Raw genomic sequence first — 22,736 nt, 5'->3', positions numbered from 1 at the left:
TATTGATAACACTGTGCAACAGTGAAAAAAACACACGATAATGACTGTATAGGTTCGACTCTACTACCAAAGGGTAGTAAAACCCTATACTCAGTTTGTCCATTTTGGTGGCCGATTTTTTTTATGGGACCCCAAAGTTTCCGAAAATCAGTGGGGCCTCTAAAAAAGGTGTCATCAGTTTTTGGTTAACAGCTAATTCAGACTTTGTGATACGGCTTAACTTTATATGGCAATAATATAGCTAAGAGTCAAGTTTTGTACGTTAAGATAACACATGAAGCTACTGGAAGCAAGATGGCGCTGTGTATAAATAGTGGCGGCGATTGCAATCGGTAGTTAGTTTATCATAGGTGCTGTTAGAATTAACATCAACTGCATCCATGTACATTTTGAAGTGTGTAATTTAAGTGTGTGCATGCATTCCTGTGAATTATAAACGTGTATTTGTAGAAAAACACAGAGTGACTATTTAAACTGTTGTTGTGTACATTTGAATAAATAAAGAGTTGTAACAAATTTTAAACTAATAAACTGCTTTTATTTGCAATCAAAAGGAAATAAACCACCGTTTTTAAAAGGTAAAAACGTAAAAATATTGTTTAAATAATTATAATTTTTTCCTTCGGAAAAGGATTTTTGGGTAGCGAATTTAAGATTTTTGAGCGACTTAAAATTTTATATAATCATAAGTTTTAACAAATTTGCAACGGCTAAGGTTCGAAGCCTTGTCGTACAATTTTGTTTCCTCCCATTTATTAGTTTTATAATCAAGTAAACGTTTGTTTTTATATTGGTTTTTTATATTTATTTTAAAAGAAAATAAACTGAATAAACTAAATACTACAGTCCAAAGAATAGTAAGACAAACAGACTTTTATATTTTAACAATTAATTGTATAAAAATACGTTAAACTACGTTAACGCTACAGTAAGAGTAAAGGTACGGGGGTACACATGGTAAATATTTAATGCAAAAGACGTAACTATTGCTATTTCATAAACTTATTTTACTTAAACTTATGGTGTTTTATTTCTTAGACACAAAATGTTGCCTATATATTGTGTACCATTTATTAAATGTTACCCATATCCTCATAATGTGTTGCATTTTTAACGATCACAATAGAACAAAATCATTATGCAATTTACATTTATGCAATTTACATTTATGTAGCTTCTAAATATTAAAAAACTATACTACCCTTTGATAAAATTGAGGGTGAAACATGTTGCATATATTCAGGGTTTTAGGGTAACATTATTAGAAAAGAACACGACCAAACTACATTTTTTTCAGAAAAGAACTCAATGAAGGGTAAAAGGCAGAATAAATACATTATTTATGCCAGAAAAGAAAACACCATTGAATAACAATTGTTAATTAATTTATGTAAATTGCTTTAACCGCACTAGTCCTGTGACCTTTCGAAAGAGGACACTTGTCCTGAATTTTTAATAAGTCTGACAAAATAATAATATTAAAAAGTTAGAGAGCTATATTCGGCTATGCCGAAGATTGAAAATAATTTCCGTTCAAAAAAAAAAAAAAATGGTGACCAAATTTTTTTGGAGGAAAACTAATTTTCATAAACAAGGTTTGGAAACAAGAAATAGTCACTCGGGGCTAAATCCGGAGAATAGGGTGGAAAAGGAATCATTTCGTGGCCTAATTCATGAACTTTTTCCATGGAAACTTGCGTAAAGCTTTCTCATTTCCAAGTGTCCATTCAAAATTTAAACCGCTGAGCCATGTGAGATGCTTATGGCTTCCACAATCTCTCATAGGCTTCTCACATGGGTATATATAAGTTTGTCATTCCGTTTGTAATTTTTACATTTTTCATTTGCGACAGCACAAAGTACATATGTATGTATACATACATACATATTGTTACGTTTTAACCTTTTCAAAACGTTAGTTTATTTCCTTTAAATAAACCGGATACTTTTGATTGCAAATAAAAGCCGTTTAGTAGTTTAAAAATTGTAACAACTCTTTATTTATTTGAAAATGTACAACAACAGAATTAAATAGTCACTCAATGTTTTTTTATACACGTTTATAAATTCGCAGAAATACAAACACACTTTATAATGTACACGAATTCTCTTGAAAAACACAGCTCACTTTAAGGCACTCAGTTGATGTTTCTTCAAATACCGGGACAACCTCGATTTTTGGCCTATTTTTTATCTATATCTGGATTACTAAGTCATTAAGATAGACAATATGGATATCTAATGATAGATATTTCAAAGTACATTGCAACGATTGTATATAGTAAGGCTAAAGTAAGATGGACCTACAATGGGTCAAAATCGGGAAAAATATTTTTTAACCGGAATTTTTTTCATCCAAAATTTTTTTTTGTCATAAATTCTTTTTCCAAAAAAAAAAATTAAAAATTAAAAAAACTTTTAAAAAAAATGTTGAAAAAAAATAAAAATATTAAAATTTATTTTTTAAAAGTATAATTTTTTCAATTGTTTCGGGTGTAGAGACCTCAACTCGGCGAACAGAGCGTTCGACACAGATTACTACAGATATACATATGTGTAGCATATCTGTAATAATCAGTCTGAGAGTTGTCAAAAATGTTTTCAATGGTTGTGGTTTGCAGAGCGAGAGAAAAAATACAATATTCAATAGGCAACAAGTGTAAAATATATTTGTACCTTTTTTTCAAACAACAACCAATTTGCCATTTTCTTTTGTTATTTTTCTATTGTCATATTTCTGAAACCAGCTGATTCATATGTGGCGTTCGGCATCTTCCGTGTTTATACGCCCACAACGAAACTTAACACTTTTTTACCATTGAAATTGATGGTGCCCAGTTCCCAATTATGAAGTTAAGCCTTTATTTGAGTGATGTTTTTTTTTGCAAAAAATAATCAGATGAAATTCACTTTTTTCCAATTTCTCAAGTAAATGACTCAGTTTGTTCAAATTTTGACAGGAGTCAATTGGCAGATGAATGTTGGCAGGAGCAGTGTTGCCTTTTCAGTTAAGTGCCGAACAAGTCGCAGACTTATTGACCCGCACTCTTAGTATTTTAAAGAGAAAGCTATCGATATTCTTTCACAGTTTTAAAACCGAATTTTATTTAAGTTTATTTCGGTTTTAAAACACGGAGAAGCAGAAAGAACTTCATCAAATTCTGGTGAAAAAGCTATGAATGTAACATTAGCGTATCCCCGTTTCCAATGCTATAAAATTTCGATATTTAGATGTAATTTTTAAGTAAAGAAAGAAATGTTATTCTTTTGCGCGCCTATATCGAAACAAGAAGTTATTAACAGTAAAATCATATTAAAATTTTGGTTATGCAAAAAGTTTAATTTGTTGAATAATATTTTAATTTTTTATTAATAAATTGTTTAGTTATGTGGCATTTACACTTTGATTTAAAATCATGTTGTTTTTTTTTTTGTTTTTCTTTTTAAACCCCTACGAAAATCCCCTTGCATTTATACGATGCCTTTTTTTGTCAACCACGTTTGCCTTTTTTGGCATATAATCGTATCAACAACCAATCAGAAAAGAGCTCGAAGCAGAATATCAAAAAAAGTCTTGAAAAACAGAAAACTTGCCTTGTGTTTAGACGTCACAATTTGTTAGTACAAAAAATAAAACATGATTTTTAGTCATGACTTAAAGTCATAATGTCTTAGTCTTATTGTTTAAAAAGTGAATATAACTCTTATAATGATTTTTAAGCACATTTTAAAGAATTACTTAAAATCAATGAAATACTTGTATTAGAGAATTTATATTTGTATATACACTTACGGCTATATGCATAAAAACCCTTATTGTAGATTTAAAACACAATTTTGTTAACGAACACTTTAGCTTTAAAAATCATTTATAAAAGTATTGTATTCATAAACGTTTGTTAAAGGCACAATAACTAATGTACTGATTTTTGTCTGAGCTGGCAATGCTTCTCATTTATTTCCCATTTTTTGTTGTTAGTGTTGCTTTCAATTAGGATAAAATATTCGTTAATTTTCTTTTTTTCATTGATTGTTTTTAGTAATAATACATTTTTGAAGATACATAACAACTAATTTTTAGATAAAAAAATGTACATCTGATTCTAGTAAATTTATATTAAGCTAAAATGTATTAATGTACAAACTTTTTTATATAGTTTATTTCAATTATTATTAAAAGTATTCGAATGACGAATATTTTGTGATAAAATAAACATCACTGTTTTATAATTTGTTTTATTAATTTATTTTTATTGACATGTTAAATTTTAACAAAAGTTAATGAATTTCTACGTGGAAACACATAGTTATAATTCCGGAGTGGGTATATTAGATTGTGTGGATCTTCTTCCACAATGTTTACACATTTTATTATCATATGGCGTTGCAGGTTAAAAGTAAATGACAAAAATGCCAATCAAAAAAAATAAAAATTTTTTTTAAAAATTACATTTACATGGTTTAAAAACAAGTTAATGAAGAAAATAATAAAAAATTTAATAAGCAAAAGTCTTCATACTTTACGAAATTGCACTATCAATTTGAATTTAACGGTCTGTAATGACTACTTGCAACATTCAGCATGTTTATAAACATGTCCATCAATAGAAGCTTCTACTTATCAACAATGTTTATAGCACTAAGTTATTAGCATTGTGTGTATGTATGGCAACATACTAACATTAACATTGAAGCTGCTGCTGTACGTACATATCATTCATGAAGCTACTGGAAGGAATATGGCGCTGTGTATAAATGGTGGCAGAGCTTGCAGTCGTTAAGTTAGTTTATCATAGGCGCTGTTAGAGCTAACATCAACAGCATTCTTGTGTATGTATAACACTGCAGCCACACGATCAAGTTTTTCTTGATAGTCTTTTACATATACTGTTTGTCAAAATTTATAAAAATTGAAAGCTGTGACGTAGGCATCACGCAACTTGAAAACAATTTTAGTACAAATTGGGTAAAAACCTGTAATCAGCTGTTTTCTTGAAAGAAAAATTGAAAACCAACTTGAATGAGAAATTGAATGCAAGTTCGTTTCAATTCTTAAAAGTGTGAGTGTATTAGTAAAAAAGTGTGAGTGTATTAAAACTTGAAAGGCAAAACTTGATCGTGTAACCCCCAAGTAAGTTGTTAATTATAAACGTGTATTTGCATAAAAACACATTGTTTCAATTTTAAACTACTGCTTCAAAACATCAAAAATATCCAGATTATTTAAAATAAATAAACCACTGTTTTTATTTAAAAGGTAAAAACATACCAATACGATACATTTTGGGAAGACTTTAAAAATATTTAATGGCTTACATCGAAGACTTTATTAAAAAAAAAAAATATTTTTTTATATTTTTTCCAAATTTTTTTTTAATTTTCATTAGGGTTAGAATTAGTACGAGACCATGTCACTTTGATTTGTTTTAGTAATATTCTCCTTTTATTTTATGGTGTTTGAATGTTCAAAATACATTTAAACAACTTCAAACAAATTTCTGTTAAAAATACATAATTTTTGTGAATAAACATTTGCCATGTATGACCACCATAACATAAAAATCCTAGAAAACTTACAACTCCTCGTGCTTTTTTATCATAAGCAGCATATAATACCCGCAAATCTTTATCATTTCCATATAATTTCCGCAAAAGTTCCGATAACAACTGAGCAACATCCAACTGGTAAAATTTTTCCGTAAACGCCATTAAAATCTCCTTGATACGGGGATCTTGACTCCATATGATTAAACACATATGGTTTGGGCTATTAAGAGATTTAACAATATATTCTAGTAAGTCGGGAGCTTCGAGAAATCGTAAACTATATTCGTTGATAATAGTTTGCAAAATATCACAATAGTTATATATCACAATAATTTTATCTTGGCATATTGGACGACTGCTAAGCGATCATCAGAGTTGTGCAAATATTGTTCTTGTACATTGAACATATCGCCTATAATAACAATTGCTTCGATCTTCAGTTCACAGTTCCGGTTAAGAACGGCTATTTAGGCGTGTATGCCCGTGGTGGAGAGTAAACTTTGCTGTGCCAAAAGAAATTTACGCAGCAAACTGCTAAAGCCATACAAGGCAGCTGAGAGTTCGTCGGTGTTTGAGGAAGTCGTTATTATTTTGGCCAAATACGAGCCCACATTACTTTCGTAAACTTTAAGTTGAACTTGTTGATTATTCTGAGATATGGCATTAAAACACGCATGGCCTTAAGCAGTGAATGGGTCGTATTCACCAATGCAGGCAGTAGAACTTGTTCCAAACCACCCTTGTCCACAAACAACAAAGCATTATCAAATTGTGACATTAAATAATTAAAACTCTCCAATATTTTCATTTGGATCGTTAAACCAGACTATGAATACTTAAACTCAGCCGATGTGAAACCTATTTGAAATTCTTCTATTAATTGAATGATAACTTCAGCGTCTGTTTTAAAGGACTTACGCATGCCCTCAAAGTTTTTCATAAGCTCCTCATATGATAATATTCTCAACTATTTCTTTGGGTGTATTCAATACCAATTCTTTGTAGTTCTTCATTTAAATGTTTGACTTTCTTGGGCTGTTTCGTGTTTGCTTTGTCTCCTCCATCTTCACCAGAACATTCTGGTACCACTGAGAGTGCAGCAGCACTCTTATCCTTTTTCTGGTTATCAGCTGAGTCATCATTTTCTTCTAAAATGTTCGCTTCTTTTTTGCCAGTTTCCAAATTGATTCTTATATGCAGACCGGCTGGTATACCTTAACCTAACAAGACAACAAGCGTATCATTAGCACACTTAAAATCTCTATCTCTATTTTAATGATTTCATCAACTTACACTCCGGTATTTCTTCCAATCTTTTGTAGCCACAAATGTTTTGTTTTCTTTGCTTTCCATTGCCCATCCCTGAAGCAAGTAGCAAATTACCAGTAGTATCGTTAGATATTTCATAACTATATTCTAAATTAGTAATGACTTTTTTGATGATTTTGTGCAATTAATTTGCTGTTAATTATTAAAATATGTATATTTAAGTCATTTTTTACAACGTGTTTACTTTACGTGTCTATTATTTCTTTAATGTTTCTTGTATGCACTTTTATGGTTTTATTGTTATTTTTAATTTTTTTTCGGTCAGCTGTTTTTAAGCTGTCAGAATTAAGAAGAAAACAACAATTTGTTTTTATAAACAAACCGGTAAAAAGAAGTACTGTATACAGCATAATATTTCCTACGGTGATGCCACTTTAATACGGAACAATCTGGTTTGACAACATCCCGGCAACACGTCAAACATGTGTGATAATTAGTTTTAGTTTGAATTTTAAAATTATTTTATTGAAATTAATCACAAAAACATTTTTGTTTTAGTTATAGTTAATTGGGCTTCTCCAGGTAAAATTAACAATTAATTATCAATTAACTATAACCAAAATTAATAACAAGTAACAAAGCTATATTCGGCTATGCCGAATCTTATATACCCTTCACCAAATTATACTTTAAAATAAACGTTAAATATTTAAATGTAAAATTTAAAAAAATATTCAATTTTTTTTTTATTTAAAAAAGAAATTTTTAAATAATTTTATGAAAAACTTGTATAACAAAAAATGTTTTTTGGAGAATAAAAAATTCGGGGTAAAAAATATTTTTACCGATTTTGACAAATTGTAGGTCCGACTCACAATGGCCTTATATACGCCATTGCAAAGAGTTTTGAAATATGTATCTATTATTAGATATCCATATTGTCTATATTAATGACTTAGTAATCCAGATACAGATCAAAAATATTTCAAAAATCGAGGGTTTCGTGTTTTTTTTTTCTTATATCTGAGTATTTTGTAAGCCGATTGTGTCGATTTTAAATAGCAACCGATCCGGAAGAATTCCCCACATATTGATGTATGTATGTAAGTTAATTGGGGGCTACGGAAAGTTGATTTCTACATACAGACGGACATGGCCATATTGGCTTTGTTATCTATAACGATCTAGAATATATATACTTTATGCGGTCGCAAATGAAAAATGTAGAAATACCAGTTTAGTAACCTATCACAGAGTACCAAAAACGTGACAATTTACACTTTCTTAGGACATCGACTTGTTAAAATGACAGTTCCCCTTCATATAGTGCTATAACTAGTTCGTTTTGTGTTAGTTCCCTTTCCACTAGTGTCAGGACAAATCACAGTAGATATTTATGGGTCTATATATGGATGTAAACTGAACTAAAGTTGCGTTGTCAGTTTAAAAAATGGTAATACAGATGGCAACTGGCAGCTATCATTGGCAACCAGAACTTTGTGGTTGGCCTCTAGCAACTGAAGTTCGGTTGCTATCCATAATTTCATTTTATTTGATGCTCTTGAACGTACAAAATTGTTGTATCATTAAACAACTTCAAACAAATTTGTTCTTAAATACATACAGGATTTTTTATAAAACATTTGCCATGTATGACCACCATACCTTAAAAACTTACAACTCCTCATGCTTTTTATTATCATCAGCATATAATACCGGCAAACGTTCATCATCGCCATATAATTTCCGCAAAAGTTCCGTCAACAACTGAGCAACATCCAAGTGGTATTCATCTTCGGACTGGGACAATCTTTCCTTAAGTGCCAAGAAAATCTCCTTTAAACGAGGATCTTGTTCCCATCTGATTAAACACAAATGATTTGTGCTGTTAAGAGATTTAACAATATATTCTAGTAAATCGGGAGCTTCAAGGAACCTAAAACCATTTTCGCTGATGATAGTTTCCAAAATATCACAATAGTTACGGTCCATTAGCCAGGATGACAATGTGATCTCGGCATATTGGGCGGCTGCTAAGGGATCATCAGTGACCGATGATTGAGAGAGAACTAGTTCGCGTTCATTGAGCAGATCGCCTATAATAACAATTGCTTTTACTTTGATTTTCAATTCACAGTCCCGGTTAAGAACGGATATTAAGGCATGTGTGCCCGATGTGGAGAGTATTCTCTGCTGGGCCAAAGGAAATTTACGCAGCAAACTGCTAAAGGCATACAAGGCTGCTGAGAGTTCGTCGGTGTTTGATGAACTCATTATTATTTGTGCCAAATGCGAGCCCACATTACGTTCGTAAACTTTAATTTGAACTCGTGGATTATTCTGAGACATGGCACCTAAAACACGCATGGCCTCTACCTTAAGCGGCGAATGGGTCGTATTTACCAATACAGGCAGTAGAACTTGTTCCAAACCACCCTTGTCCACAAACAACAAAGCATTATCAAATTGGGACATTAAATAATTAAAGCTCTCCAATATTTTCATTTGGGTCTTTAAACCAGCCTTCGAATCCTTAGTGTCAGCCGCTGTGAATGTTGTTTGAAATTCTTCTATTAATTGAATGATAACTTCAGCATCTGTTTTAAAGGATTTACGCATGCCCTCAAAATTTTTCTTAAGCTCCTCATATGATCGATATTCGCGTATGATATTCTCAACTTTTTCTTTGGGTGTATAATCAATACCAATTCTTTGTAGGGCTTCATTTAAATGTTTGACTTTCTTGGGCTTTTTCGTGTTTCCTTTGTCTCCTCCATCTTCACCAGAACTTTCTGGTACCACTGAGAGTGCAGCAGCACTCTTATCCTTGTTCTGGTTATCAGCTGAGTCATTATTTTCTTCTAAAATTTTCGCTTCTTTTTTGCCAGTTTCCAAATTGATTCTTATATGCAGACCGGCTGGTATACCTTGACCTAACAAAACAACAAGCACACTTAAAATCTCTCTCTCTATTTTAATGATTTAATCAACTTACCCTCCGGTATTTCTTGCCAATCTTTTGTAGCCACAAATGTTTTGTTTTCTTTGCTTTCCATTGCCCATCCCTGATGCAAGTAGCAAATTACCAGTAGTATCGTTAGATATTTCATAACTATTTTCTAAATTTGTGACGACTTTCTTTAATGATTTTGTGTAATTAACTTGCTATTGAATTATTAAAATATGTATATTTAAGTAGTTTTTTACGTGTTTATCTTACGTGTCTATTCTTAAATATTTGTTGTATGTACTTTTATGGTTTTGTTGTTGTTTTTATTTGTTTTCGGTCAGCTGTTTTTAAACTGTCAGAATTGAGAAAAAACAACAACATTTGCTTTTATAAACAAACCGGTAAAAAGAAGTACTGTATAAAGCAAAGTATTTCCTAAGGTGATGCCACTTTGATAGGGAATAAACTAGTTTGACATAATAATTTTTACTTCCAATATTTCGCTAAATGACAACTCATTAATTGTTATGATAAATTTATATCAGATATAGACAGCGGGTTACGATCTCTGATTTTTATGCAATAGTATTAAGAAACCCTGCTAATACATTTCCGACGTTTAAAACACAGTTTTTAAAATTTAATTTCTAATGAATTCCAAAAAATTTGATGTGATTATTTTTGGAGCCAGCGGCTTTGTGGGAAAATGTGCGGTATTACAGGCATTAGATGTCTTGAAAGGCTTTGACTGGGCCATAGCAGGAAGGTCGCAGGTAAAACAAAACTTTATATAAACTTCATAATAATTTAAACCAAAATTTTAGCATAAATTACAATTAGTATTAAATGAAATTTCTCTTAAAACCGGACAAAATCTTACAAATATTCCAATATTCCTAGCAAATGCTTATGATTTGGATAAACTAGAAGATGTAGTGGCAAAATGCAAGGTAAGTTTATTCTAAATTTATTTATAAGTATACTTATGTACATAAACAAACTTTATTATAGGTTCTAGTTAATTGTTGTGGACCTTATCAATTGTGGGCTGAAAATATTTTGACCACCTGCATCATGCAGGGTACCCATTACGTAGATATGTCTAATGATCCATATTTTAATGAATTAATAGAACTTAAATATCATGAAAAAGCTTTAGTGCATAAAGTATTTGTTATATCGTCCTGTGGTTTTCATAGTTTTCCCATGGAAGTGGCTTTAAATTATGTGAGGGAACATTTTAATGGTAATAAAAAAATAATTACGCTCGTATATACTTGATAAATGTCAACACAAAGTTTTCTGAGCACAATTACGAACAATTTTTGTCATAACGAAACAATAATAATAATAAATGGGGACTATAGCCGATAATTTTTTTATTTTGACAAATATCAGGTATAGACATAGAGTACTGAGATAATGTTTTTTTTTAAGGTACCGTTAATAGTGTGGATGCTTTTGTGCGTTACAATTTTGGTTATTATTTTTATTTTCCACTACATTCCATATGGTCAAGTGCTGCTTGGTTTAGTTTATTGTGGTCCTGTGCTAAAGTTGGAGAATTATCCTTGATTAGAGATGAACTGCGTCAAGAACATATGCCCAATTTATGGCCCAGACAAGCCATTGAGTAAGTATAGTATCAGTTTATACATATACATACTTTTAATTACAAAAAATATTATAAATTTCCTTAGAGAACTTTCTCACAGATCAAAATACCAAGAAGAAGGCATCATGGTAAATTTCCCTTTTATAGATCAGCAATCGGTTGAAAGGTCTCAATATTTTTGGTATGTCCACAATAGGAAGAGGCCCATACAGTTTTGCAAATATATAGAGTTTCCGTGAGTAGACAGTCATTCTGTATAATTATTATTCAATACATTTTCTATGGAATATTTGATATAAATCCTTTTAGTTCCTATTTTTGGGCTTTTCTCTTTATTATATGGTGCTTAATTATATGCATTCTGGCCCAATTCGATAAGACTCGTAAAATAATGAATAATTATCCAAAATTATTTTCAATTGGCTTGTTTTCTGAGGATGGGCCTAATCCTTATCTGCTTGAAATGTCATCTTATAAAATAAAATTGCAGGCGAAGGGTTGGTCTGGTGCAATGGTGTACCCAAAACTGGATATAAATGATCATTTTATAGTGGATCGCCATATGAATATTGAAATTAGTGGTGAAAATCCTTTTTATGGTTGCGGTTGTGTTTGTATGCTTGTGAGTGCTAGAACTATACTGGAGGAGCCGGACAAAATGCCGGGAAGGTAATTTATTTATTACAGTAATAGCGAGGGAAGATAATATAAAACTTGGTTTTATTTTGCTGTTACAGGGGAGGTGTATATTCACCCGGTTATGCCTTTCACAATACCAGTATTATAGATAAATTTCAAAATTTTCAAAATTATTTGCGCATAAGAGTGTTATAAAGGTAAAATGATTTTTACCAGCATATGCCTGAAATTCAACTCCTAAAATTTTGATTTGAAAGATAACGAATAAAATTGAATACCAATTATTTTGCACAATTGTTTAAAACTGTTTAAATTTAAATGTATCACAAAATAATATACATTGATCATATCTTCTCAAATAAACATTGAACATTGTATTACATTGTTAAACTAAAAAAAAAAAATAAATAAACACATACTTAAATATGGTACAATAAGTTTCCACATGAAAACATAAATTTATGTAAACAATTAAAAGTTTTAAACCACTGCCCCCAAAACCATACATTTAAATACTTTCAAAATCTTTTTTATTTGATTAATATCAAAATTATTATTAAATAATTATATTTATTAATGTACTTTGCTCTTGTATATTTACATTTTTAACCCTAAATAATTTTGCTAACAGTTGAATAAAATGTTTCATAGAATTAAGTTACCATTGCTCTTGTGGTTTTTAATTTTTCATAAATTTACGGTAAATTTTTTTGTGAAATATTCCCAAAAATATAGCAATAATTTTGTTTGATTTTTGCCAAACCAAAAAAGGATTCAGCCATATTAAAATGGTCGAATTTTAATTGTGAAGATTTAAAGTATGCCAAAGATTTCTGTCATGTAGAGAGTTGTCGTTTGAAGGCGGTGAGACGGAATTATGTGGAAATGTATTTTAAGCTGGCGCTCTATAAGCTGCCACTGACGAATGTAACGGTAAATAAAAATTAAAGTGATTTAACAGGGGATTTTGGGAAAAACAGTGTAATATAAACTTTTAAAGTGTTACGATATTCCGACGACAATACTCAGTATTAATATTTGTCTAAACAAAAATTGTATTCGATTTTCAAACATCACGAACTATTTGTATGATGTATTTATACATTTTTGAAAACAATTCCAAACATTTTTATATGTATATGATATGTATTTATATATACAAATAAATAAAACGAAACCTTTAAAGAAAATGTAAAATATCAATAAAATTTGCAGAAAAATATCAATACCAAACAATTAATTATTCAAAATTTATTTTTGAAAATGATTTCTTGAAAAACCAAATTGATTTTATAATATTTTAAATTAGAAAAGTATTAATACACAATATTGTCGTGTGTAAATACTATTAGCATATTTTCGGGTTGTCATAGAATCCAATCATTGTCGGAATCGGTTTTGAAAACGAAAAGGTACATTTGACTTATGAAATCCAATGTTATTTTTTTGTTTAATCGTTAAAAAATTTAATTCTAGATAACTTTAGATTTCTTTTTTTTTTATTTATTTAATTATTATTTTCAACAACCTAGCTTATTGGCCATAATCGGTTATAAATTTCTACTTAATAAAATTTCGTGATACCAATGTACTTTTTCTGTCGTATTCAAAACCAATTCCGACAACGATTGAATTCTATGACAACCCCAACAATAACAAAATCATAGCTAAGTTTAATTTTTAAAAAATCTTGGGTTTTAAAAAATTGCAAAAAGAAATCAATTGATTTTCCAGTTGTTCATAATATGAACTTATGAATTTATACTTATAATTAATTATAATTCATTATAATATATATTATGTACCTTTAAATTTTTTGGAAAAATAAATGCATATATAAATTTTGTCACTTCGATGCGCTAATGAATATTAAACTTATTCCTAATATGTATATTTATTAATACGATTATAATTGCTTTTAATGCCGGCATTTAATTTGAATACATATACATTTTTAATTATACTTAATACTCAGTTATTTAAAGCAGAACTTGGAAATTGGAATTTTCTGAAATACAATTGGAAAATTCAGAAATACAAATGGAAACTTCTGAAATATAATTATAAATTTCTGAAATTCAACTGGAAATGGCATAGAAATTATAATTCACATTTTAATAATATTCAATACAAAATGCTTTAAAAAACTATAAATAAAAACATTCAATTAATCTATGTATGTTCTTATTATGATTATCAAGAACTCAAAAATCATAAATTTTAACTACTATGCTAATAACTTTCTTTATTAAACAAGAAATTTAATTTGCACGGAATACTTATAAAAATGAAGCCATAATATAATTTATTCTAAATTGTGTAATTACCAAAATCCCCTAAGTAGTATTTTAATAATAAAATAACACATTTCTTTATAGATTCGTTTACAATTATTGCAAAAAACCAATAGTGGTGGTTTTCAGCCATTTTTGTACGATATAAATTTCAGTTTTTGCAAATTAATGAAAAATTCAAATTATCCCATATCCTTTGAGAAATATGTATTCGATCAAGTGCGTCCCTTTAGCAATATGAATACATCGTGTCCTTTAACTATGGTAAGTAATTATATTTTTAAATAAAATGTATTTAATATCATATTTGTTATTTATTTCTATTTCAATATTTCCTTAAAAGACTCACATTATAGTGGATAAATTTGGTATAACTGCGGAAATGATAAAGCTGCCCCTGCCATCTGGTGTATATCGTTTGCAATTTACTTTAATTGCCTATAAATTGCCCCGGGTTTTATTACAAATACATTTATCTAAACAGGAATAATAAATGAATTTACTTTGTGTAATGGTTTCAAAAATAATTTTATACAAATAATATGTATTTGCACCAAAAAAAATTACTTTCATTACCATTTTTACTTATTTGAAAAATGTTTAAAAATTATTGGTATTTATACAGTACTTTGCTTTATATGTCATACGATTTACTACCCTTTTATACAACTCTGTCCGTCAGCTGTTTATTTACTTCTACGAATTTCGTAGAAAAAGCAAATTCTGACAGTTCTTGCACAATAAAAATAAAAGAAGCAAATAGAAAAATACCGTGTGTGCGCGTAACAAAATTTCTCTAAAGGAAAATTTTTGTAATTTCACCATATATTTATATTATTGTTTGAATTATATTCGATTGTAAAACCGCATTAATCAGTGAAAAATGTCCTTAACAAGAGCTTCACGTTTGTTACAAAATCAATTGAAACGCGTTCAAAGTGTGCCAGCCGCTTTCTATCATGAAAATGTAAGTACATTTCTAAATAATAAAAATCTTTAATGTGGTAATAATAATCAAACGAGAACCCCAGCAAACGTTTAAATGATTATTGATAATGGAGCCCAGAACACACAGCGCAATTAACTATTATAGTTTTGAGCTTATTTTCAAGGTCTTTGACGAAATATACTGTATGTTTGATACGGATGTTTGTAAAGTGCAAATACAAATTCTATTGTACCCACATCGCAATAAAAAGAAAAGTGAAGGTTTTATTGCCGGCAGTGAGTGAGTGGGTAAGGGTTTTATTTTTGTTTTGGCAAACTGACAAAAAGCATGGTTATTTTGTATTTATTAACGTTTTTAATTAAGAAGTGAATTTCCAAAGCTGGTAATGAATTATTTATCAAATTTCTTATAAATACTTTTATAAATTGTTTGTTTTTATTTATTTTAATATATGTAAATAGTCTAGAACTCTGTGTACGCAGACTTAAAGACCTTTTGTGCAATTGTTTATACAATTCACCGATAAAATCGAATGTAGACAAACTTTAATCAGTGTCAAAACAAAGATTTAGAAGTAGCAATTTGGAACGCAATACAATATTATAGACTGATTACAATTGGAACCACAACTACAGATATTTATGTTGTATGTGAAGCCAAAAAATTGCATTGTGGCTTACGACATCGTTGCAATAATAGATCATATATTCCTAATCTAAAATTGTCTTGAATGTAAAAATTGAACATTGTCGACAGGATGCACATCTAATTATTAGCTTTGTTACCGTACTATTCATATTTGCAGTTTTTGGAATGTACAATCAAGTTTATTTAAAAAACATTTCATGCACACTTTTTGAGCACATTTCTCTTAAAAAGATTTAGAACGCATTTAGTAAACCTTTTTGTACTATAGTATACATATGATTTCATCACAAATATTTCTTAGAAATGTTGTAGTACTAATTTTTATATCACAATTTTCTATGGAAAATGTTTACTACTAAATTTTAGTATACAAATTCTATAAACAATTTTTACTATTGGGTGTATGTCTTAAAAATGCGATATTTTTTCAATATAATTTATTCAAAGTATAGCACATTGTTAGCTACCTATGACCTTTTCCTATTTTTCTGGCAACATATGGATTCCTATCAAAAATAACTGCTCAACTGTTGCGGCCAAGAACGAATGAAGCCAGTTTCGGATACTCTGTTCTGATCGATACTCTGCATCGATCGAAACAAATAGTAGTTGGATGTTGCAAGGTCTAAACTATATAGCGGTTGAGGCAAAATTTCCCAACCACTTCATTCTAAATAGTTTTTAACAGATATTGCATAATGTGGCCGGGCGTTGTCATGATGGAATATTACGTTTTCATGTTTGGCCCCGTAATCTGGGCATATTTCGGTCAAAGTTCGCTTTAAGCGAATAAGTTGCGTTCTCGGTTCATGTTCCCTGTGATGGTCTGACCATGTTTGAGCAGATTATAAAAGATAGGACCCTTTTGGTCACACGAAATGTAGAGCATTACCTTAGCGGCATGAATATTTGGCGTTGGTGTCGATTCGGCTGGTTGGCCGGGCTTCACATAGGATCTCTTACGATCCGAGTTATTGTAATCCATTTTTCATCGCAATAATGATTCGGTGCAAAAATGATTTTCTTTTATAGCGTTCAAGCACCATTTCAGACATACAAAATGTGATACCCAATTTCGCTTCTTTTGAATAAATCCAGCTGTGTGCTTCAGAGGCACTTTTTTTCCAATTAAAGAAGTAAAGCCAAACTTCCCGCATATGACGCTTTGTTGGCACACAATTCGACATTTTCGAAGCAAACATTTTTTTTTAGCAGAACTGCCCTAAACCTAACCCTTTTCATACCCTCTCCATAAATTCACTCATCATTACTGCTCTGTAATAAGTATACTACATATACATAAATATTTATTTAGCGTTGATAATTTTGCATTAATTTAAATCTGCTTATCAGCTGGGGTGCTCGAAACCACGATAACAATATTTTTCTTGTCTGCTAACAGTACATACTTAATAATAATATTAATAAATTTGTCTACAATGATTTGTTTACTTTTCTATGTCATATATAGGTGGTTGAACACTATGAAAATCCACGTAATGTCGGCTCTTTAGATAAAAAAGATACAAGCGTTGGTACCGGATTGGTGGGTGCACCCGCCTGTGGCGATGTCATGAAGCTACAAATTAAAGTCGATGCAAATGGCAAAATTATCGATGCTAAATTTAAAACTTTCGGTTGTGGTTCTGCTATAGCCAGCAGTTCATTGGCCACCGAATGGGTTAAGGGTAAAACCATCGATGAGGCTGGTAAATTGAAGAATACTGATATTGCCAAGGAATTGCGTTTGCCTCCCGTCAAATTGCACTGCTCCATGTTGGCTGAGGATGCCATCAAGGCTGCATTGGCTGATTACAAAGTTAAGCAGCAAAAGAAAGAAAACTAAAGGAAACCAACCAACTGCTGGTATAAGTTAAAACAGTTGTTTCTAACAAAATTATGTAGTTTTTTAGTCAAATAATATATATGTAGTTTATCTAACACTTAATAATCATTTTTATTATTTTTTGTTTTGTTTGTTCTCTAAAGCAGCTTTGGAAGAAAGTTTTGAGCTGATACTATTTAAGTTGAATATACATACTTTAAGATATTCTGAGTAAAGCCTAAGTCTGATATGTAGAATGTAAAAGAAAATGAATGGTAAAGAACGATGTCGTCATGAAATATTGATTTTTAAAAAAATCTCTACAATTAAACATGGACAAATAAATAAAAAAAATTCAAAATAAATTATATAATGCTTTATTGTTAATAAAAAATGCTTATACATATGTATAATGGTTTAATTTGTATTAATTCAACATTTTTTGAAAGCATTCAATTAAGACAAACGCACGCTAACATTGCCACCGCATTCACCCTTGGATTTTACCTCGAATGCTGTAAAAAAGGTGCATGATTAACTCTAGCAGTTATAATATAAAACTTTGTTTTCAAAAAAAAAAACTTACGATCATCACTGTGTTGACAGTTGTAATTGCCCATTACACACTCACTTCCAAAGGTTAGAAGACGTTCCTTGCTGCTATTTTTAGCCTTAGCACAGACAGGTTCATAACTATCGCCACAATTGCGGGAACAAGCAGGGGCCTGTTTATTTTTAGCGGGACTGGCTAAAGCAACAGCTGCCAAGCAAACGACTGGAATAAAATATAAATTTATTAAAAGAAAATATCGAATGAACTCAAATTATTTAACGATTTAGAAATTTATCTTTTCCAATGACTTTCAAACTGCGTCTAAATGAAAAATCTGTGCTGTTTCTTCGAATGTAATATTTTCCGTAATAAATGTAGTTACAGATTCCGAACACAATTTTCTATAAACAATTTATAACACTTTTAGTAAAGAATTTAAAAAAATTTCTATTTTGTATTAAAATTCTATAAACAATAGTATAATACAAAATGTTCTACTACATACATCATTTGAGGATTACAGTATTATAGAAAATCTGCAACTGAGCATTCCTACTAAAGACCTGAGACTTTTCTTTTCTAACCCAATTTGTATTCTGGTTGCCTTTGCATCCATCTTTGCCCAAATTGCCCTGGACACCCTGCAATCCGTCATACTACACCAGTATTGGTTCGTAAAGTCCCGGAATCTTTCGAAGATCAGCCTATAGTAGTGGCATATAGGAGATTTAACATCCCAGTCTCTATTAATATATTCCAGATCTGAACCCTGTCTCGCCAGTTCATCTGCTATCTCATTGCCCTGTATGTTACAGGGCAATGAGCAGCTGCAGTTTATATACATAAACTGCAGCTCCAGTGCTAGATTCCAGTGAAAACTGGAAACACAATTGAGGGCGAAATACCGAAATCTTAAGTCATTACCCTATGGTCCAAAATACCAGCAGGGAAACTAGTCTGACATCTTACAAAATGTTTGTGTGACCTAACCGGTTTGGTCTTACCGCCACACTTGCCACATAGTTCTCAATTGGCAGTAAGTTAAGCATTATATCGAATGCTGTCGGTTATGCCAATGGAAGCACATATCTGAACTTTACTGAGTATCTTCCTATAACTACTTTTTTCCATTGACTGCCACAAAACCCTGCAATCATAAGTAATAATGGGCCTTACAACCGATGTTCTTACCAATATAATTTGTGCATTGATAACCATTTTTAGCCTTTCCTGAGTATTCATCTTCCATGATAATTTATTACCAATGACGGTCCCTAAATAGTTGGTTCTATTATCGGCAGACTAAAACTCCCTACGCCCAGTCCATTTGCTTTGGCCCAGATTGAGAGGTCACCTAGCGCCGCCTGCTTTATTTCGCTGATTGTCGAAATAAATTTGTCCTTGGTCTGAATCACGTCGTCGGCATAGGAAGATAGTTGTCCTATCCTTACATTCAAAAATCTTGAGAATAGAGTTCACCGCTTGTAACCATAACAGGGAAGACAATACTCCATCTTGCGGTGTACCACTGGTAACCCGTCATTAATCCTGTCGTACACTATGTTTGAGTTGATAATCCTGCTACCAAGCATCGATAAAATTCAACTCACCAGGAAGTCCTCAACCCCGAGTTTAACGAATCTCTTATTGCCTCTATCCTAATGTTAGTAATGACGTCTTTGTCCAAAAACGCAACTAAAGTATATTCCCTATGCTCTAAGTGGTGCATACTACAACCCACAACCTAATGCAGCGCACTCTCCACAGACTTACCCTTGAGGTAGTCGTGCTGAGCTTTGTTAACGACGTGAGTATCTATATTGCTCTTAAGATAAAGATTTATCAGTCGCTCAAGAGGCTTAAACAGAAAAGACGATAGGCTGATAGGTCTAAAATCCTTTGGCTTCGAGTGGCAAACCTTACATTGATCTACATCTAATGTTTTTTTATACAAATTGTTGGCAGTGCTGTCGCAAAATTTTGCTACCATAGCCTCATTAGGATTTTGTTGCAAAACGTTGCAAGTCGCTACATCACCCTATCTATTTCTACAGAAAATAGGGTAAACGTACGTTCAGTGTAGGCTTACAGATATGCTTATCTGGCTCACCTTAAAACAGGATACACACTGATAGGTTTGAAGACCCCCAATTCTATTTCGTAAAAAAATCAATAGCTTTGATGGCCCAAAACCCTAAAATGACCAAATTTTAAATTTTTTGCCAAAAAAGAAGTGTTGGAAAGAGGTTTTAAATGAAGGAACGTAAATCAGTGTTGGACAGTGTTAAAAACAAAACTAGAAACGGAAATTTGTGTTGGAAAGCGTTTTTATTGTAAAAAATAAATGCAGAAACGGAAGTTAGTATTGGAAATCGTTTTGGTGAGAAAATAAATGATGTAACGGAAGTCAGATTTGAAAAACAAGGTAAAATATTTCAAATGTATTCATAAGTCACATAAGAAGAGTTTTTCTTCTTATTTTTTATAAAATATTTCGTAATACTAAAACAATTTTTACAAAAATAATGCAACAAAATGTATTTACCCTTGTAAATGTACCTTTTATCATTGTGTATTCATTTTTATACATTTTAACTGAAATTCATAATACTTTAACGATTTGATGTTTAAAATTACAACAAAATGTATTTACCCTTGTAAAAATATCTGGTTTTAGAGCATTTTAATCCTTCCATATAAATTTTAAGTGAAATTTTTGTAATAATTTTTGTTAAATATTATTATGCGTATTTTTATTTCATTAAATATTTGCGGATAAAGATGCTGCTTGACCTCAATTTGGCCTCAAAAATCCAATGAAAAATTTAAGATCTTATCAGATAACTAAAGTCTGTCTAAATATTGAGTTTCTTCCAGCGGATTGATTTTTTCGATTAGGATTTGTCACTGTATATAAATTAGACTACATTACTGAAAAATTTAAAACTTATAAAGACTAAAAACGAAGTCGTCATTCATATATTGAGCTATAATTCCCAATCTACCTCATCTTGATTAAACTATATAAGTTCTTGAACAAATTGCACTTTATCGAATTTAAAAACACTTAGTACATAGACTTTTATTATAATTTTAATAATTTGACCCTCAACCCAATACAAGTATTTTATTTTGCATATAAAATTATAACATTATTCGTGGAAATAAACAATTGTATAGACTCAATTAAGTTTTTAAGTTGAAAAACACACACACATTAAATTGTTTCTATAGCCACATTGTTTTTTTTCAAATTAATTATTTAATTTAAAATTTTAATTAAAATAAATTTATATAGAACACAAAACTACAAAAAAAAACAAAAAAGCCTAACGAAATATTTACCCAATAAAACAGCAAAGGCAAAACGCATTTTTATTTTAAATAATATTTTCTCGGAATCAAAACACTCAAATCTGGTTTAAGTTATAAAACAAACTAAATTCGAAAGCAAAATAAACATCGGTTTTATAATGCCGGTCATTCGATCGGCGATTAAACAAAAACAACGACAGCTCATGCTACAGTTTTACGAGAAGTTGTCTATACTAATTGTAGAATGTGTCATTAAACACAATAACCACAAAATGAAGCTCAAAAGTTATTTAAATTCAAACAAAAGATAATAAAATAAATAAGTATTGTGATGGACTTGACGCTGAGAGCTGTTATTTTTATTATTTTGGTTGCTTGTTTGTTTGTTTTTTATTATTTATTTTTTCCTTACACCTACAGTTATTTATTTTGCTGTTACGCTTCGTCAAATTTTTCTATACAAATATCGTGTTTGTGTTTAAAAACAATCTACTCTCTTATTTCCATTGTTTACTGTCCTATTTTGAATTTGACGTCTGATACATCGAAGCCTTGTTTAACAATTGAGGTGCTTGAATTTCAAAATGTGACAACGATCTTGCACAAAGTGAGCGATAAGTACCTGTGTAGTATTCTGTTAGTTTTATTTACTAATATTCTCACCTCATAGGTTTTTGAGAACTGGGGGGTTATTCTGTAATTCGATTCGAATCGTAACACTTTCGAAATACAATGTAGAAAGCATACAAATTCGAAAGAATTTCTTTTCGAAAGGAGTTACATAATAACCACCCTGAGTTAGGTCTTTGACAGGAGAGTGTCCGTTCTATGTATATTTCTCTATGTTCTGAATCAGGCACACAGCTTTTCAAGCCCTTCCAGGTTTCCTCATAATTGATTCAATTTATTTCTTACTACAAAACAAAGTCTAGAAATATGCAGATATTTAGCGCTAATTTCCTTTTTTATACCCTTCACCTTCATGAAAGTTTGTCATTCCGTTTGTAATTTCCACAATATAATTTTCCGACCCTATTAAGTATATATATTCCGGATCCTTATAGATAGCGGAGTCGAGTAAGCCATGTCCGTCTGTCTGGCTGCCTGTCTGTCTTTTGAAATCAACTTTCCG

The 22,736-nt window shown here is 30.7% G+C and overlaps 4 protein-coding genes across 4 annotated transcripts; 2 read left to right on the top strand and 2 right to left on the bottom strand.

Moving 5' to 3' along the window:
• Positions 1–8,209: 8,209 nt before the first annotated feature.
• On the bottom strand, positions 8,210–10,021 carry Sil1 (Sil1 nucleotide exchange factor). Its single transcript, XM_065507657.1, has 2 exons — positions 9,812–10,021; positions 8,210–9,749 (listed from the first exon to the last, which is right to left on the bottom strand). The coding sequence occupies exons 1-2, from the start codon at positions 9,924–9,926 to the stop codon at positions 8,491–8,493; spliced, it is 1,374 nt and encodes a 457-aa protein (XP_065363729.1). The 5' UTR covers positions 9,927–10,021; the 3' UTR covers positions 8,210–8,490.
• Positions 10,022–10,334: 313 nt separating this feature from the next.
• LOC135949036 (lipid droplet localized protein-like) lies at positions 10,335–12,515 on the top strand. The gene is made up of 7 exons (XM_065498494.1): positions 10,335–10,539; positions 10,591–10,716; positions 10,778–11,012; positions 11,204–11,399; positions 11,467–11,616; positions 11,691–12,050; positions 12,119–12,515. Exons 1-7 carry the CDS (start codon positions 10,417–10,419, stop codon positions 12,213–12,215), a joined length of 1,287 nt encoding a protein of 428 aa, XP_065354566.1. The 5' UTR covers positions 10,335–10,416; the 3' UTR covers positions 12,216–12,515.
• A 2,549-nt stretch (positions 12,516–15,064) lies between these two features.
• On the top strand, positions 15,065–18,149 carry IscU (Iron-sulfur cluster assembly enzyme). The gene is made up of 2 exons (XM_065507635.1): positions 15,065–15,281; positions 17,383–18,149. The coding sequence occupies exons 1-2, from the start codon at positions 15,198–15,200 to the stop codon at positions 17,755–17,757; spliced, it is 459 nt and encodes a 152-aa protein (XP_065363707.1). The 5' UTR covers positions 15,065–15,197; the 3' UTR covers positions 17,758–18,149.
• On the bottom strand, positions 18,098–21,795 carry LOC135957000 (vasotab). The gene is made up of 3 exons (XM_065507646.1): positions 21,635–21,795; positions 18,323–18,511; positions 18,098–18,251 (listed from the first exon to the last, which is right to left on the bottom strand). Exons 1-3 carry the CDS (start codon positions 21,660–21,662, stop codon positions 18,193–18,195), a joined length of 276 nt encoding a protein of 91 aa, XP_065363718.1. The 5' UTR covers positions 21,663–21,795; the 3' UTR covers positions 18,098–18,192.
• Between the last annotated feature and the right edge of the window lie 941 nt (positions 21,796–22,736).

The sequence above is a fragment of the Calliphora vicina genome, chromosome 1 (genome assembly GCF_958450345.1).
Source record: "Calliphora vicina chromosome 1, idCalVici1.1, whole genome shotgun sequence".
Classification (NCBI taxonomy): Eukaryota; Metazoa; Arthropoda; class Insecta; order Diptera; family Calliphoridae; genus Calliphora; species Calliphora vicina.
Note: the sequence above shows the minus strand (reverse complement) of the source record. Positions and strands in the feature narration are given on the sequence as shown.

What these genes read in the sequence shown, in the direction of transcription:
- IscU (XM_065507635.1), top strand. Translation starts at nt 15,198, where the DNA reads ATGTCCTTAACAAGAGCTTCACGTTTGTTACAAAATCAATTGAAACGC. An exon ending in CCGCTTTCTATCATGAAAAT is followed by an intron (nt 15,282 to 17,382) that starts GTAAGTACATTT and finishes TGTCATATATAG; the next exon opens with GTGGTTGAACACTATGAAAA.
- Sil1 (XM_065507657.1), bottom strand. Translation starts at nt 9,926, where the DNA reads ATGAAATATCTAACGATACTACTGGTAATTTGCTACTTGCATCAGGGA. An exon ending in TTGGCAAGAAATACCGGAGG is followed by an intron (nt 9,750 to 9,811) that starts GTAAGTTGATTA and finishes TTGTTTTGTTAG; the next exon opens with GTCAAGGTATACCAGCCGGT.
- LOC135949036 (XM_065498494.1), top strand. Translation starts at nt 10,417, where the DNA reads ATGAATTCCAAAAAATTTGATGTGATTATTTTTGGAGCCAGCGGCTTT. An exon ending in TGGCCCAGACAAGCCATTGA is followed by an intron (nt 11,400 to 11,466) that starts GTAAGTATAGTA and finishes AAATTTCCTTAG; the next exon opens with AGAACTTTCTCACAGATCAA. An exon ending in TGCAAATATATAGAGTTTCC is followed by an intron (nt 11,617 to 11,690) that starts GTGAGTAGACAG and finishes AAATCCTTTTAG; the next exon opens with TTCCTATTTTTGGGCTTTTC.
- LOC135957000 (XM_065507646.1), bottom strand. Translation starts at nt 21,662, where the DNA reads ATGCGTTTTGCCTTTGCTGTTTTATTGG. An exon ending in TGCCTTTGCTGTTTTATTGG is followed by an intron (nt 18,512 to 21,634) that starts GTAAATATTTCG and finishes ATTTTATTCCAG; the next exon opens with TCGTTTGCTTGGCAGCTGTT. An exon ending in CTGTCAACACAGTGATGATC is followed by an intron (nt 18,252 to 18,322) that starts GTAAGTTTTTTT and finishes CCTTTTTTACAG; the next exon opens with CATTCGAGGTAAAATCCAAG.